Consider the following 11,444-nt stretch of genomic DNA (forward strand, 5'->3'; position numbering starts at 1 on the left):
ACAGCCAGGGAGAGCTCTTTCAAGTAGACTGGTTTCCAAATGTCTTGCATTCCTCACCAAATGTAGAAAACAAAACAAAAAAGCCACTAATGCTTGCATTCAAAGTCCTTGTCATTTTGTTCTTCCTTTTGTAATTCCTTGACACGCGTTTCACCCGACAGTTATTGTGATATTGTCTATGCAATAACTATGTTTTATTTTCTCTGACATAAATAACTCTCCATCAATAGCTTGAAAAAGTCTTAGTCGATTATCCATCACCGTGAAGAAGTGGAAGAATGAAGGTCCAAACATGAAGCTTGTACAATTGAAATATATTTTTATTATAATACATCAAAAGCATGGACTGCAATAACAATTTCTGATTTTAGTGCGACTCATTCCGACGAAACTCACTGAATATGCACTCTGGTTATCCGACACCTAGTTCACACGATTGGGAGCAAATATTTGGTTGAGATTAACAATAGCCAGCCTCGATGGGAAAGGTGGCCGATTTGTGAGCTTGAACAGAGTGGAGCTAAAAAGCACTTGTAAATTATTTTTAAAGTTTTCTTTAAACTGTGTGTGCAGGGCTTTAAGTTTGCCATGAAGACAACATTATCTGGACCAACGTAAGACATATTTTAAAGTTAATTTAATCAACTTTAAATGTAGCTGATCATATGAAAAGGCCAAACGATCATAAATCTGAATACAAAAAAACACATCACTCAAGTGATCCTTACAACGTAAGCTGAACATTTTTTGCAACTACGATATTACCCAGGTCAGGAAGAAAAGGACTATTTAAAGATCCGGTTCTACTTTTTGGCGGACTGGAGACGCTCGCTCACATTCTCCCAGTTGATGGCGTTCCAGATTGCCTTAACATAGTCCGGTCGCACATTTTTGTACTGAAGGTAGTAGGCATGCTCCCATACATCAATACCAAGGAGGGGGATGAGACCTGAGAATCAGAGACACTGAGGTAAAGATCAGGCACTTGTAAAACAAAGTCATCAAAGAGGGTTTCAACAGACCTGTAGTTCCATGCAGGGGATCCTGGTTAGCACAAGCAGCGACACGAAGTCTTCCACTCTCCTTCTCGTAGCCCAGCCAGCCCCAACCAGAGCCCTGTACCGCCACTGTGGCAGCAGACATCTTCTCCTTCATCTTCTGGAAAGAGCCGAAGTCCCGCTTAATAGCCTCCATCAGCTCCCCTACAGGAAGTGACACATACAGGTGCTACTTCAGGGAAGTACTAGATATTAAAAGTAAATAAAAAAAAAAAAAAAATACTTAAATTTTATAGTTTATAGACCTTTGCTTCCCATTAGCAACTGCATTTAGAAACATTGCAACAGGAGGGGCCACTTTCACGTTGTCAAGTTTGAGAGGGTCTATTTATTCTATATTATCTGGAAGAGAGCTGCTATGTCAGTCTCATATTGTCTGAAAATTATTTCTTCCAATTCTTTTGTAAAAAAATTAAATAAAAAGACGTCTTTATGCAACTCAACTAAACACCATCTTCGACCACTAGGAGGCAGAATAATAAAGGAAAACAACCATAGTGGAACACAATGTGGTTGTGGGCACTGGAGTCATGTTTCTACCCATCTGGTGAACATAAAAAAACAATACAAGTTCTACTTTTAACTTTTAGTATGCAAAATCCTCATAAACACATCCTGGCTTACTGGGTGCTTCAGGAGCCACTTAGTTACTTTACTCTATGCGGTTTTACGCCATTACGTCTGAGCTTGTTCACTGGGAGTCACAGTCTACGTTTTATATTAATAACGGTGGCAAGACATACAGATATAGTTGGTAAGGGGTTATAAAACAAAAACAATGAGCTGTGCCGCTTTAAGCTCAGTTGGCTGTTCACTCACAGTAGGTATAGCACTACTAGCAAGCCTTTCACGTTAAGGAATCATGTGTGCAGCTACAAAACAGTTTAATAAAAATGAGATGACAAGCTGTTCATCGTTTCAAAAGCCTTACCCTGTGGCTCGCCACCACCATTTGGGGAGAGGTTCGTCCAGAAAATACTGTGATTTATGTGGCCTCCACCGTTGAACTTCAGAGCAGGCTGGAGGGCAATCTGAGTAGTCACATCTCCTAAAATACAAGTCCAATGCATGAATATAACTACAAAGACACATTTAGATATATATTGATAGATGTTAGAAAAAAATACAACTGTTTGCCAGAAATAAACATCAAAACACTACCCTGATTGTCAGCATTTAGATAACTTGATGTAGTTAATTATTTAATGTACAAAAGCAATGTACTGCTTAGTTCATGCAAGTTTGTTTTGTACCCTTTGCTAGTGCCTCCTGATATTTCTCCTCTGTAACATTGAGGTTGTTGACATAAGTGGCATGATGCTTGCTGTGGTGCAGCTGCATTATCTCTGCATTGATGTGGGGCTCCAGGGCCCCATAGTCGTAGCTCAGGTCAGGGAGCGTGTGCTTCTGCTTTGATGCAGATACCTGGCTTATAGGTAGGCTGAGGCTGGCTGCACACCTGAAAAAAAAAGAGCAGAGGTCAAACATGCCAACCATTGGAAATAAGAGCTTTTAGTCTGGTTTACGGGCAACTACGTCCAATTAGAAAATGAATATGTTATTCCTATGTTCTATGACAGTCCAAAAATATTAGTTACCATTATTTAACTCGTACTTTTGTAACCCACTTATTTAAAATTTGTGATGTCTTTAAGTATAAAGAATAAAACTGCTCCAGACAATTCATTGGGAAAGATATTATAGAAGACACCGAGTAGAGGCTACATATTTTGCTTAAACTGAAAACACTGCACATGTTATAGAGTTCATTTGGGGATATAATAATAGATTCTGTGGGTCCACAAAATATGTCTCCCATTAATTGTCGATGGAGGAGCTTCAGGCGTTCTATGGAAAAACGTCTCAGGTTCCTGGCTTTGAGGAAAAGTATCTTGTGTTCACAGTTAACTACTGATTAACCAAACCAACAACATATTGGGATTCTTAATTTAGGTTGTGCACCCCTTTAATGGAAATTATATGTTTCTAAATAATACACAGAGATAGAAGAATAACTCATCTGACAGGGGTACCTGTGATTAAATTGCACAGTATTAGCCTAAGTCAGCCTGGCACAGTTAGGTCCTATGGCTTGACAAGCCTTGCACAACTACCTGAACTCACCTGCTAATTGCCAGGTGTTGATTGTAGATTAATTAACCTATGAGCTGGTGGCACCAGGTTAGCATGTCCAAATATAACAGAATTAGATTATCAATCCCTAACACAACATAGGCCATGAGTACATGACTAATATATAAACAAACTCCTTCATTTGGTGCGCCACAAGCCTTGCTGAGCTGTTAAACCAAGTTAGCACCATGCTAACTGTTAGCTTCCAATAAACAACTGACTCAAGTTCAGGAACAAACGCTGTGAGCAGGAGTGCTTAAATCCTCGTGCTCGTTGATCAAGACAAATGGCCTTTAATGGCAAGTATATATCAGCTTTACCTGCGTACTTGGCCAACTCTGCACAGCATGTTCATCATAGTGCTCACAGGGTAGTCAGGACAGAGCAGACACACGAGAAACTGCCCTTGAAATGTGCGAGTTCAACTTGACAGCGGAGCGGACCGTACCATTATTATCGTACTGTGGGGGTGTCGAGGGGACTGAGCTGAACCTTCAACTGCGACAGTTATAGTCGACCCTCCGAAATGTCGATAGTCCATATATGATAACAAGTGTGATAAAACAAATCTGCTATTTCGGAATTAATAAGTATAACAGATTCTGGAGATACCTCACCCAAAAAGGGCATATTTTGTTATCGAACTAATCTGCTCATGTCTGTAATTTATATTGCATCCTGTTTCGGTTTTGGAACAAACCACCTCAGAAAAAAAAATTATACATAATAAAATATAATATAGCCATATAAATTGTTGTAATGTGCACAATTTTGCACAATTATCAAAACTACCAAAAAACTAACTAGGATCACGTGAACTATTCTGCCACAGCAAGACAGAGATCGTCTATATTAAGGCAAATGAATCACCAAGAATACAACGACGTCTCAGTATTTTTGATTGGTGGGTTTACAATTTTCGGAAAAATATGGACAAACAAGTGCATGTTGTCACTCAACAATTTTCTGCAGCTCTGCAAAAAGTAAAAAATAAAATAAAATCATGATGCCCAGACCTCCTGAGTTCTCATACAATACATGTATCATGCTAACAATATAACACACACCAGGCAAAGGAAAGCCTCAACTCACAACAACGCACAACATCCGCTGTCAAAATAAACTACACAACGACTATTACTAATGATTAGCATTATAGATTAAGCTGCAGGAAGTCATACTTTGGTTTACAAAGTATAATTTCAAACTGTGAAAAAATATCAGTCACATGTTCCCAGAGTTCAAGGATGTCGTTAAATCGCTTGAACCAAAAGATAGTACATGTATTATGGTAGTGAACCAGCACACATTTATAGATAAGATTCTGGAACTTACATTTTTGTCAATGATCAATTAATTAATCTTAAAATATACAATTGTTTTGATGAATCAAGTAATTGATTAAGCTCTCATGTATACAGCTTTCAAATATACTCATGTATGAAGAGCATCAAACTGTATCCCATACATTACAAACCTAAACTTACAAGAAATACCATATCCCATTAATTTATTCTAAAGAAATAACTATTAACATTTGATTGTTACTATATTGTTGAGCTAAACTGAGCGACGAGCATCTCTCAGTCACGTTTTAGATTCCGGAAATCGCGGCTGAGTGAGAGGTCTGTTTCTTTTCTCGCAGTCTGTGGTTGTACTCTGCAGCAACGCGAGTGCAGCAGCTCGGCCACTGTTCCCCCGTCAGTGACGAAGATGATGGTGATTACGCAGAAGCGAGCCAACTACACATAAATCCACAGCTAGTTTAAAACATAGTCGCGATTTTGCCACTTGTGAAGAATCCGTGAAGCCGAGAGGTTCCAGAAACGTCGAAAGAAACGGGCCTGGTATGTGCTTTGATGACCGAAGGCCCGAAATCTGCAGCTAAGAGCCCGCTAGTTTCAGGAAAAGGAGCGCAAGGGAGGGAGTCATTTCCTTCACCGCCATTTTGTGATAACAAGGAGCCGAAAACAGAGCCAAGGATTGCATGCTGCCAGGCTGAACATAAAGAAAATATTGTTGGCCTGCGTTGTAATTTTAGAGCTTATATGTATTTTGCCAGCGGATGCTAAACGACATGAGCACCAGAGAGTTCGCCTTGGTTCGCTTATTTCTGTTCCTCGGCATCGTTGCTGCCACACCAGCTAACACTAGGCACGTCAGCTCGTATTGACTGGTAATGTTAACTTTTATTTGGTCGGCCATGCAGTTTTTCTCGGCTGCCACACACACCGCGAGCTGCATCTTTTGGTCGTATACCACCTAATTATTTGTGCAAGTTTGCAAAGTTATCGTACTTGTCATGTTTGACTGCGTGTGGGTAGCCGACGCGTTGCTGCTCAAGATGTTGCAGCGGCTCCTACACACGACACCAAGCTGTGATTAATGATCCTCTTTCTCTCATCTCTCGTGCTTTACTTGTAGAGTTCACCATGACCAACGAGGAGCCTCTACCCAAGAAGGTGATTGCCACTTCTAGTTTATTCACATGTCACGAGCCCCTTCGTGTCTAAATGTGAGGTTAATTAATTATGTTTTTTATTTAACCAGTTCTCGTTTTTTTTCGCTTCAGGTTCGCCTCAGTGAATCTGACATGAAGACCCTGACCAGAGAGGAGCTGTGTGCGAGGTAGATGACATCACTATACTTGCTGCTGAATGGTTCTGTGGGGACACTTGGATCTATTTAGGTTGAGCTGCTAATGTTTACACATGTTCTGCTCCTCTCAGGTGGAAACAGCATGAAGCGTATGTCCAGGTCCTGGAGGCTAAATATACAGAGCTATGTTGTAAGTGCATCTGCTGTTACTGAACTGTAATCCAGCGCAACAATATTTATCTCGCCAGTGTACTCACTATATCACTTTATCTGGCTGCTTGTGAAATGGATGTTTCTCCTGATGGATTTTTTTTTCTCTTTTCTTCACCGCTTTAGCCAATGATGCGACGGGTCTGAAGGAGTCTGAGGAAAAGCTCAAGCAGCAGCAGCAGCAGGAGTCTGCACGCCGGGAGAACATCTTGGTCATGCGGCTTGCCACCAAGGAGCAGGAAATGCAAGAATGCACAGTACGTATCTATTCCTCCACCTAATGCTACTACACTATACTTAGTATCCATTAGTTATCATGGTATGTAGGCTAAAGGTAAACAGTGTCAAGCAGGATATCTTCAGCTCTCATCAGATTGACAGCTCAGTGGATCACCCAGTGGCTTTAAGGTAACACATGCCATTCTAACAGGGCAGCAGACGAGAACCCAACACACACACACATAGAGGTTAGGAAGGTTTGTTCTCACTTTTCCTTCTAACCATAGAGTTGAAATAGTACAATTTCTAGCTTTGAGGCATATGGGTTACACCCTTGGCCTCTCCGGTAAATACATCTAAAAAGTTCTGTGAAATTCAAGGTCATCATAGCTGTGACTGTGGCAGGTGAGTTTTTGTTTGTTCTGACCTTGTCTGGTCTTTCTTGAATGAAAATGGTCCAGGAAAGCAACTCTCATCTAACCAAAGCTTTTGATAAAGATTTGAAGTGGCTTTGGTGTCATTTGGATCAATCTTAATAGCTATGACTATGATTTTTTTTTTATTTATTTATCTTGTCGTTCTGAATCTAAAGTCTATTCAAAGTGTATCACATTGTTTAAAGAGGCAACATGCTGTAATGGCTTGAGTCCTTATCATAACGTAAGGATCTGGGGGCCCAATTTATTCTCCTGAGGCTCGGGGTTGAAAGATTGTTGATAACCCCAAAAACGAAGCTGGATTTTTGAACTAGAACATTTTCGTGCAGCTGATTTTGGAGGAAATTGCTAATGTAGCTCTATAGACTGAAGACTGGTAAAGATAATGGATTGGTACTCCTAACAATGAAACCTGCTTAATTCACAGTGGTATACTACACTTTACTGGTCAGTAACACCTGTTTGTTTTATCCTACAGACCCAGATCCAGTACCTCAAGCAAGTCCAGCAGCCGAGTGCAGCCCAACTGCGGTCATCCATGGTGGACCCAGCCATCAACTTGTTTTTCCTCAAAATGAAGGCTGAACTAGAACAGACTAAAGACAAACTGGAGCAGGCCCAAAATGAACTGAGTGCCTGGAAATTTACACCTGATAGGTAAAGACAATCAAAATAACCCCCCCTCCCAAAAAAAACTGTCAAGACTTCCTCATGCCCCCCACCCTCACTCTCACTGCAGGCATGCAGGGACTATGGTGGGGGGGAGGCTGACAAATGCTGTACTCACCACAAGGCTCAGACTTTACAGAAAGCCAGTCACTGCAAAACAAAACTGTTTTTGTACTCTTGCACTGCGCCAGCTACATATCACATAACCTAAAGTGAAAAGACAGAATGGTCAGGTGACACTTGTGTTTCAGCTCTCTCCCCTCGTATCCCCTCACCGTCCAAGGGCCTGAAGGAGTCCGGACTGTTCCTGAAGAGGCGGTCTCTCACTTCCCAGCACGGATATGCCCTCCCCGCCCCCTCAGCTCAAACCAGACAGTTCACTTATTTAATAGGGGGGGCTATGGTGGAAGTTGAGTCAGGCAGGGAGCATCCCTAGCCTAAAAAAACTATTGAACATTTTACAGACAATTCCCAAACTTGGTTTATAAAGACATTTAACTGTGGATTACACCACACGCATACCCTGTAGTCGGCCTGAAAAAGACTTTTAGATGCATTGCAGTAACATGAGGAAAGCTTCTAGGATTAAAAGTAAGACTGTGGGGGGGAAGAGCCACTAGAAACGATGTTGAGACTGTGAGCAGAGCCAGATCCTCGGTCCACTGAGGACTGTGGTTCAGGGATGAGGGTCCAGTCGCCTGTGTCTTTGAACATAGGCCCACTCACGGTAGAGTGTATTTACATGTTTTTATTTTGTGACTTGTTTCTTTTGATTGCCATTTCATTTGATCGCTCTCTCTCGTTTCTCCAAAAAAACACTTACTGCAGTGTGTGTGTGAACCAAGACGCATGATTGGCTTTGATTGTTTACACTTGTGTACATATTTGTACTTTTATGATGAATTAAGCTTTGCTTAATTTTCCAGATTCATACTGAAACACACTGCTGTAGGTGCACTGAGTCCTGTTTTCAAGTTGTGAATGCAAATGTCTTTAACGAGTCATGTCATAAGTTGATGAGAATGTATTTATTGTATTGTTGTGTATTTTTGCGATTGACCTCACAATCTTTCCCTCAGCCATTTACGCTAACAGCTCATTATACCTTTTTTATTCTCACCTGTGTGGCACAGATCTTTGGCCACTGTACTCAGAATGAAACACGTGGAATCTGTTTTGTGTTTTCCTGTCTTAAAAAACTAATTCATACTCCGGTCTCACACATATGTGAGACGGTGAGATTTGAGCGGGCATTGTATAGACTGCCTTTCAAGAGCTAAAAGTATGTCACCCCACAGTCCTCGAGGGAAATGAATTATACTAATTATCAATTGGTAAGAAATGCAGTTAACTAATTCACTTTCAGTGCACAGTTCCATTATTATGACAAGTAAGAAGACCAAATGGTTTTGACCAGTTTTCTGAGCAGTGGCCACTGTGATGACTTCCATAGGGTACAGTTGCTAAGTTACTTGCTGTTCGTGTTAATATTTTTCTTTCCCTCTGGCCAGATGACTTCCTACGGCATCTATAGACTAAATAGATGGCAGTTGGTTATGGTTTTACATAACATGTATGGCTGTCATTTCTCAAATTTGGCTGTTTGATTCAGGCTTTTGTAAAGCATAGCCACACATGCAGCTAATGTCAATCTAACGGGTGTGATGGACTGTTGGAGAATCTCTTAACATGTTGAGAAAGCAGCGCCTTATGCTATTTGATTTGACTGCTGAAGTACTTGCTCCTGTGTGTTTTAAAGTGACTACACAAAACCAGTGCCTGGTTCTGTAGTGAATATTTCCTATTTTGCTACTCATAGTTAAGGGTTGTTTTTTCAATTTGAGGGTTTATTGTAGCGTGTCAATCTAATATTACACTGTTACATTTTTTTATTCTGCTTTCAGTGATGTAGCGGATGCGTTTGAATTTGAGAAGTTGGTTGCTACAGAATTGCCACTGTTTTTTTTTTTTTTTTTTTAAGTGCTCACTTTTCTTCAATATGCAATCTGGCGAATTAAGTTAGTTTAAAAATGGATGCCTTAGTTCCACAGAAATGTGGGTCTAGTTAGCTATTTTTGGGTTTCAGCGACAGTATTATAACAATATTTTTCATACATACTCAGAATTTTGCCTTTTAGTCAGTTGGAGAGAATATATGGGTTTGTATATACTTTTACATGTATTTGTACAGAACAGGTTTGTCAGTAATTATATGTTAAATTGGAATCTAATGAAAATCCTGTTGTGAGTCCTTCAGGGCTGGCCAGCTTAGAGAGTTAGTTGGCCTTCAGTCGTTGGAACAGATCATTGGCATCACTTTACTCATTGTGTTTGTCTCCTGGTTCACTGCGTGATGTGAAACTTGTTTCCCTTGCAGCCAAACGGGAAAGAAACTGATGGCCAAGTGTCGAATGCTGATTCAGGAAAACCAGGAGTTGGGTCGACAGATGTCCCAGGGACGCATCGCCCAGCTGGAGGCTGAGTTGGCCCTGCAGAAGAAGTACAGCGAGGAGCTCAAGAGCAGTCAAGACGGTGAGACCATGAGGAGCATCCACATCTCGCCGCCCGACCATTTTTACTTTATCAAATGTGACCGCTTGTCATATGTCTGTCCTTTAACATTCTACAGTCAATTTGATTGTAATCTTTGTTCTATGTCTGTTCTTGATCTCTGTCTCTCCCAGAGTTGAATGACTTTATCATCCAGCTCGACGAGGAGGTGGAGGGGATGCAGAGCACCATCCTTGTCCTGCAGCAGCAGTTGAAGGACTCCCGTCAGCAGCTGACTCAAACTCAGGGGGCGTTGACCGGAGCAGGACCCAGCAGGACTTCACCCGCTGCTTCCTGCTCGTCCGCTGAACCGCCCACCCAGCCTGAGCCGGCCAGCATACTGTCTGAACCAATGGGCAAAGACTACGGGAGGGTCTCCAATGGACCAAGCAATGGCAACTCCTCCCAGAGAAGCGAGACCACCACACCCAGCCTGTACCGGGAGGTCAGCAGCACTGAGGAAGACTTTCCCATGTCCCCAGTGGTTTCCAGCCCCGGTGAGACTGAGACCAAACTGTCCAACCACTCGGAGGAGGCGTCAGGGAGTCAGACTGCTGCTGGGCGAGTTGGAGGACCTGTGGGTTTCGGGAGCCAGCTGAGCGCAGGGTACGAGAGCGTGGACTCTCCGACAGGCAGCGAGACATCATTGACTCAGCACTCGAATGACACAGACTCCACCACCGACACCCATGAGGACAAGGCTGCCCTGGTGACCAAGGGCACCAGGACTGCAGGGTCACGGCACACTCAGAACGGCCTGGACTCCAGCACGAGCGACAGTGTGGTTTTGTAATGTACTTTGACATGTACTGTCTTTTCCTCCTTTTTTTTGTTTTATACAATATACAAACAAGGCAACAAATGCATAGTTGGTAACACAGCGTTGCAGTCCGAGACATTTTGTTTTCACCCTCCTCCCTTTGCCTATCGTGATGCCTCTGTCACCTTTGTGTTGCTAAACAGGGATATAACAGGTATGGGTTAATGTTAGATTTGAATTGAGTGGAGGTATGATTTAAAACTAGTACGTTTCATTCTGCTGTTTCTTTGAGCATGTCTATGCTGTTCTCTTGAGCTCTTGACACTGAAATCAGGCATCTGGTGTTGTAACTCATCGTCAAGTCAGTAAGTATCACTGAATTACAGTAGCTTTGCAATATTCAAGGTCATTTTTAGATGTTGGCCTGTGTTTGTTTTTTCTTTTTTAATGCAATTTTAATTTTCCATTGACAAAAAAATTCTGTTCAAAAGACTCTGTTGAATTGTGAGTAGTTTATTTGCGATGTTCGTATTATTCTGACTTCAGTCCTTTTCATGTACTGACCAAATACCAATAAAGATTTTTAATACTACAGAGTGAACCCATTATTATTACTACCCTTCAATATATTAATATAGAAACATAATACTTATATAACATTGGCTCATCTGAAGCATACATATTCAAAGGCCTCATAATTACCCCTCTGGGTCTGAAAGGAGCCCCCTTCAGTAAGTAAGAGGACGATTTATACAAATACAATGTGCTATTGTGTTATTTGGTCTTCATTTTTTAAATATTTTAAAAAAT

General features: G+C 41.4%; 2 protein-coding genes across 4 annotated transcripts; one reads left to right on the top strand and one right to left on the bottom strand.

Moving 5' to 3' along the window:
• Positions 1-297: 297 nt before the first annotated feature.
• sod2 (superoxide dismutase 2, mitochondrial) lies at positions 298-3,590 on the bottom strand. The gene is made up of 5 exons (XM_079216261.1): positions 3,512-3,590; positions 2,312-2,517; positions 1,990-2,106; positions 1,023-1,202; positions 298-949 (listed from the first exon to the last, which is right to left on the bottom strand). Exons 1-5 carry the CDS (start codon positions 3,547-3,549, stop codon positions 804-806), a joined length of 687 nt encoding a protein of 228 aa, XP_079072387.1. The 5' UTR covers positions 3,550-3,590; the 3' UTR covers positions 298-803.
• Positions 3,591-4,900: 1,310 nt separating this feature from the next.
• wtap (WT1 associated protein) lies at positions 4,901-11,226 on the top strand. 3 transcript variants are annotated; one of them, XM_079216061.1, is made up of 8 exons: positions 4,901-5,038; positions 5,616-5,653; positions 5,764-5,819; positions 5,921-5,979; positions 6,126-6,256; positions 7,134-7,312; positions 9,702-9,856; positions 10,009-11,226. In XM_079216061.1, the coding sequence occupies exons 2-8, from the start codon at positions 5,624-5,626 to the stop codon at positions 10,665-10,667; spliced, it is 1,269 nt and encodes a 422-aa protein (XP_079072187.1). In that variant the 5' UTR covers positions 4,901-5,038; positions 5,616-5,623; the 3' UTR covers positions 10,668-11,226. The 3 variants fall into 3 exon arrangements, with proteins under 3 accessions (XP_079072187.1, XP_079072189.1, XP_079072188.1); XM_079216063.1 differs by lacking the exons at positions 9,702-9,856; positions 10,009-11,226 and having other exon boundaries at positions 7,134-7,971; XM_079216062.1 differs by lacking the exons at positions 4,901-5,038; positions 5,616-5,653; positions 5,764-5,819; ... (1 more) ...; positions 6,126-6,256; positions 7,134-7,312 and adding an exon at positions 8,020-8,051.
• The last annotated feature ends 218 nt before the right edge of the window (positions 11,227-11,444 follow it).

The sequence above is a fragment of the Taurulus bubalis genome, assembly GCF_910589615.1.
Source record: "Taurulus bubalis genome assembly, chromosome: 3".
NCBI classification, from domain to species: Eukaryota; Metazoa; Chordata; class Actinopteri; order Perciformes; family Cottidae; genus Taurulus; species Taurulus bubalis.

Coding starts and splice junctions, on each gene's coding strand:
- wtap (XM_079216061.1), top strand. CDS start 5,624: ATGACCAACGAGGAGCCTCTACCCAAGAAG. Junction 5,654..5,763: donor AGGAGCCTCTACCCAAGAAG/GTGATTGCCACT, acceptor TTTTCGCTTCAG/GTTCGCCTCAGTGAATCTGA. Junction 5,980..6,125: donor TAAATATACAGAGCTATGTT/GTAAGTGCATCT, acceptor TCACCGCTTTAG/CCAATGATGCGACGGGTCTG.
- sod2 (XM_079216261.1), bottom strand. CDS start 3,549: ATGATGAACATGCTGTGCAGAGTTGGCCAAGTACGCAG. Junction 2,518..3,511: donor AGAGTTGGCCAAGTACGCAG/GTAAAGCTGATA, acceptor TTTTTTTTTCAG/GTGTGCAGCCAGCCTCAGCC. Junction 950..1,022: donor TCCCCTGCATGGAACTACAG/GTCTGTTGAAAC, acceptor TCTGATTCTCAG/GTCTCATCCCCCTCCTTGGT.